The sequence below is a fragment of the Pteropus alecto genome, unplaced genomic scaffold (assembly GCF_000325575.1).
Source record: "Pteropus alecto unplaced genomic scaffold, ASM32557v1 scaffold71, whole genome shotgun sequence".
Lineage (NCBI taxonomy): Eukaryota > Metazoa > Chordata > Mammalia > Chiroptera > Pteropodidae > Pteropus > Pteropus alecto.
Genome location: NW_006433024.1, coordinates 14853421 through 14854101, shown reverse-complemented (window position 1 = coordinate 14854101; position 681 = coordinate 14853421). Strand labels below are relative to the sequence as shown.

The following is a 681-nucleotide window of genomic DNA, read 5'->3' as shown; positions in this document are numbered from 1 at the left end:
CTTTTAATTTGTTAGGTATAGCCCCCCATATTCTATTTTCTGAACTCTTTCAATCTGTTCTGAACACTGAATCTAACGGTGGGGTATATCTCATATCTCTTCATGCATTGGGGTCACACTTGGCTAATTAACACTATATTAAGGGCCTGCACCTCATTCTTCCATTTCTCTGTGATTGCACATTTGATGGAATATGGATTGTGGATGGCTGCTAATTTGAAGTACAGAAACATATTTCTAAAAATATGAGACACATCATTCAATGAGGGCCATTCGATTTGTTGTCTCTCAGTCTGAGAAATGATGGCTTTAGCTTGATACACTGTACCACTGATGTTGTTCCAGAAAGATATATTGGAGGAGATCTAATACCTTTTTTTGTTGTTCTTACTGTATTGCAGACTGTTTGAACTACAGAAGGACCGACACCAGATAAATTATGAATGTTGAACAAGATGACCTTACATCCACAGCAGATAATGATAGGTCCTAGGTTTAACAGGGCCCTATTCGACCCCCTGCTTGTGGTGCTGCTGGCTCTTCAACTTCTTGTGGTGGCTGGTCTGGTGCGGGCTCAAACCTGCCCTTCTGTCTGCTCCTGCAGCAACCAGTTCAGCAAGGTGATTTGCGTTCGGAAAAATCTGCGCGAGGTTCCAGATGGCATTTCCACCAACACTCGGC

General features: G+C 42.6%; 1 protein-coding gene across 1 annotated transcript in view; it reads left to right on the top strand.

Moving 5' to 3' along the window:
- The first annotated feature begins 443 nt into the window (after window positions 1–443).
- LRRC4C (leucine rich repeat containing 4C) overlaps window positions 444–681 on the top strand; it is a 1947-nt gene continuing 1709 nt past the window's right edge. The window contains exon 1 of the mRNA XM_006908044.1: window positions 444–681. This exon is cut by the window's right edge and continues 1709 nt beyond it. Within this exon, the coding sequence (XP_006908106.1) occupies window positions 444–681 (238 nt within the window).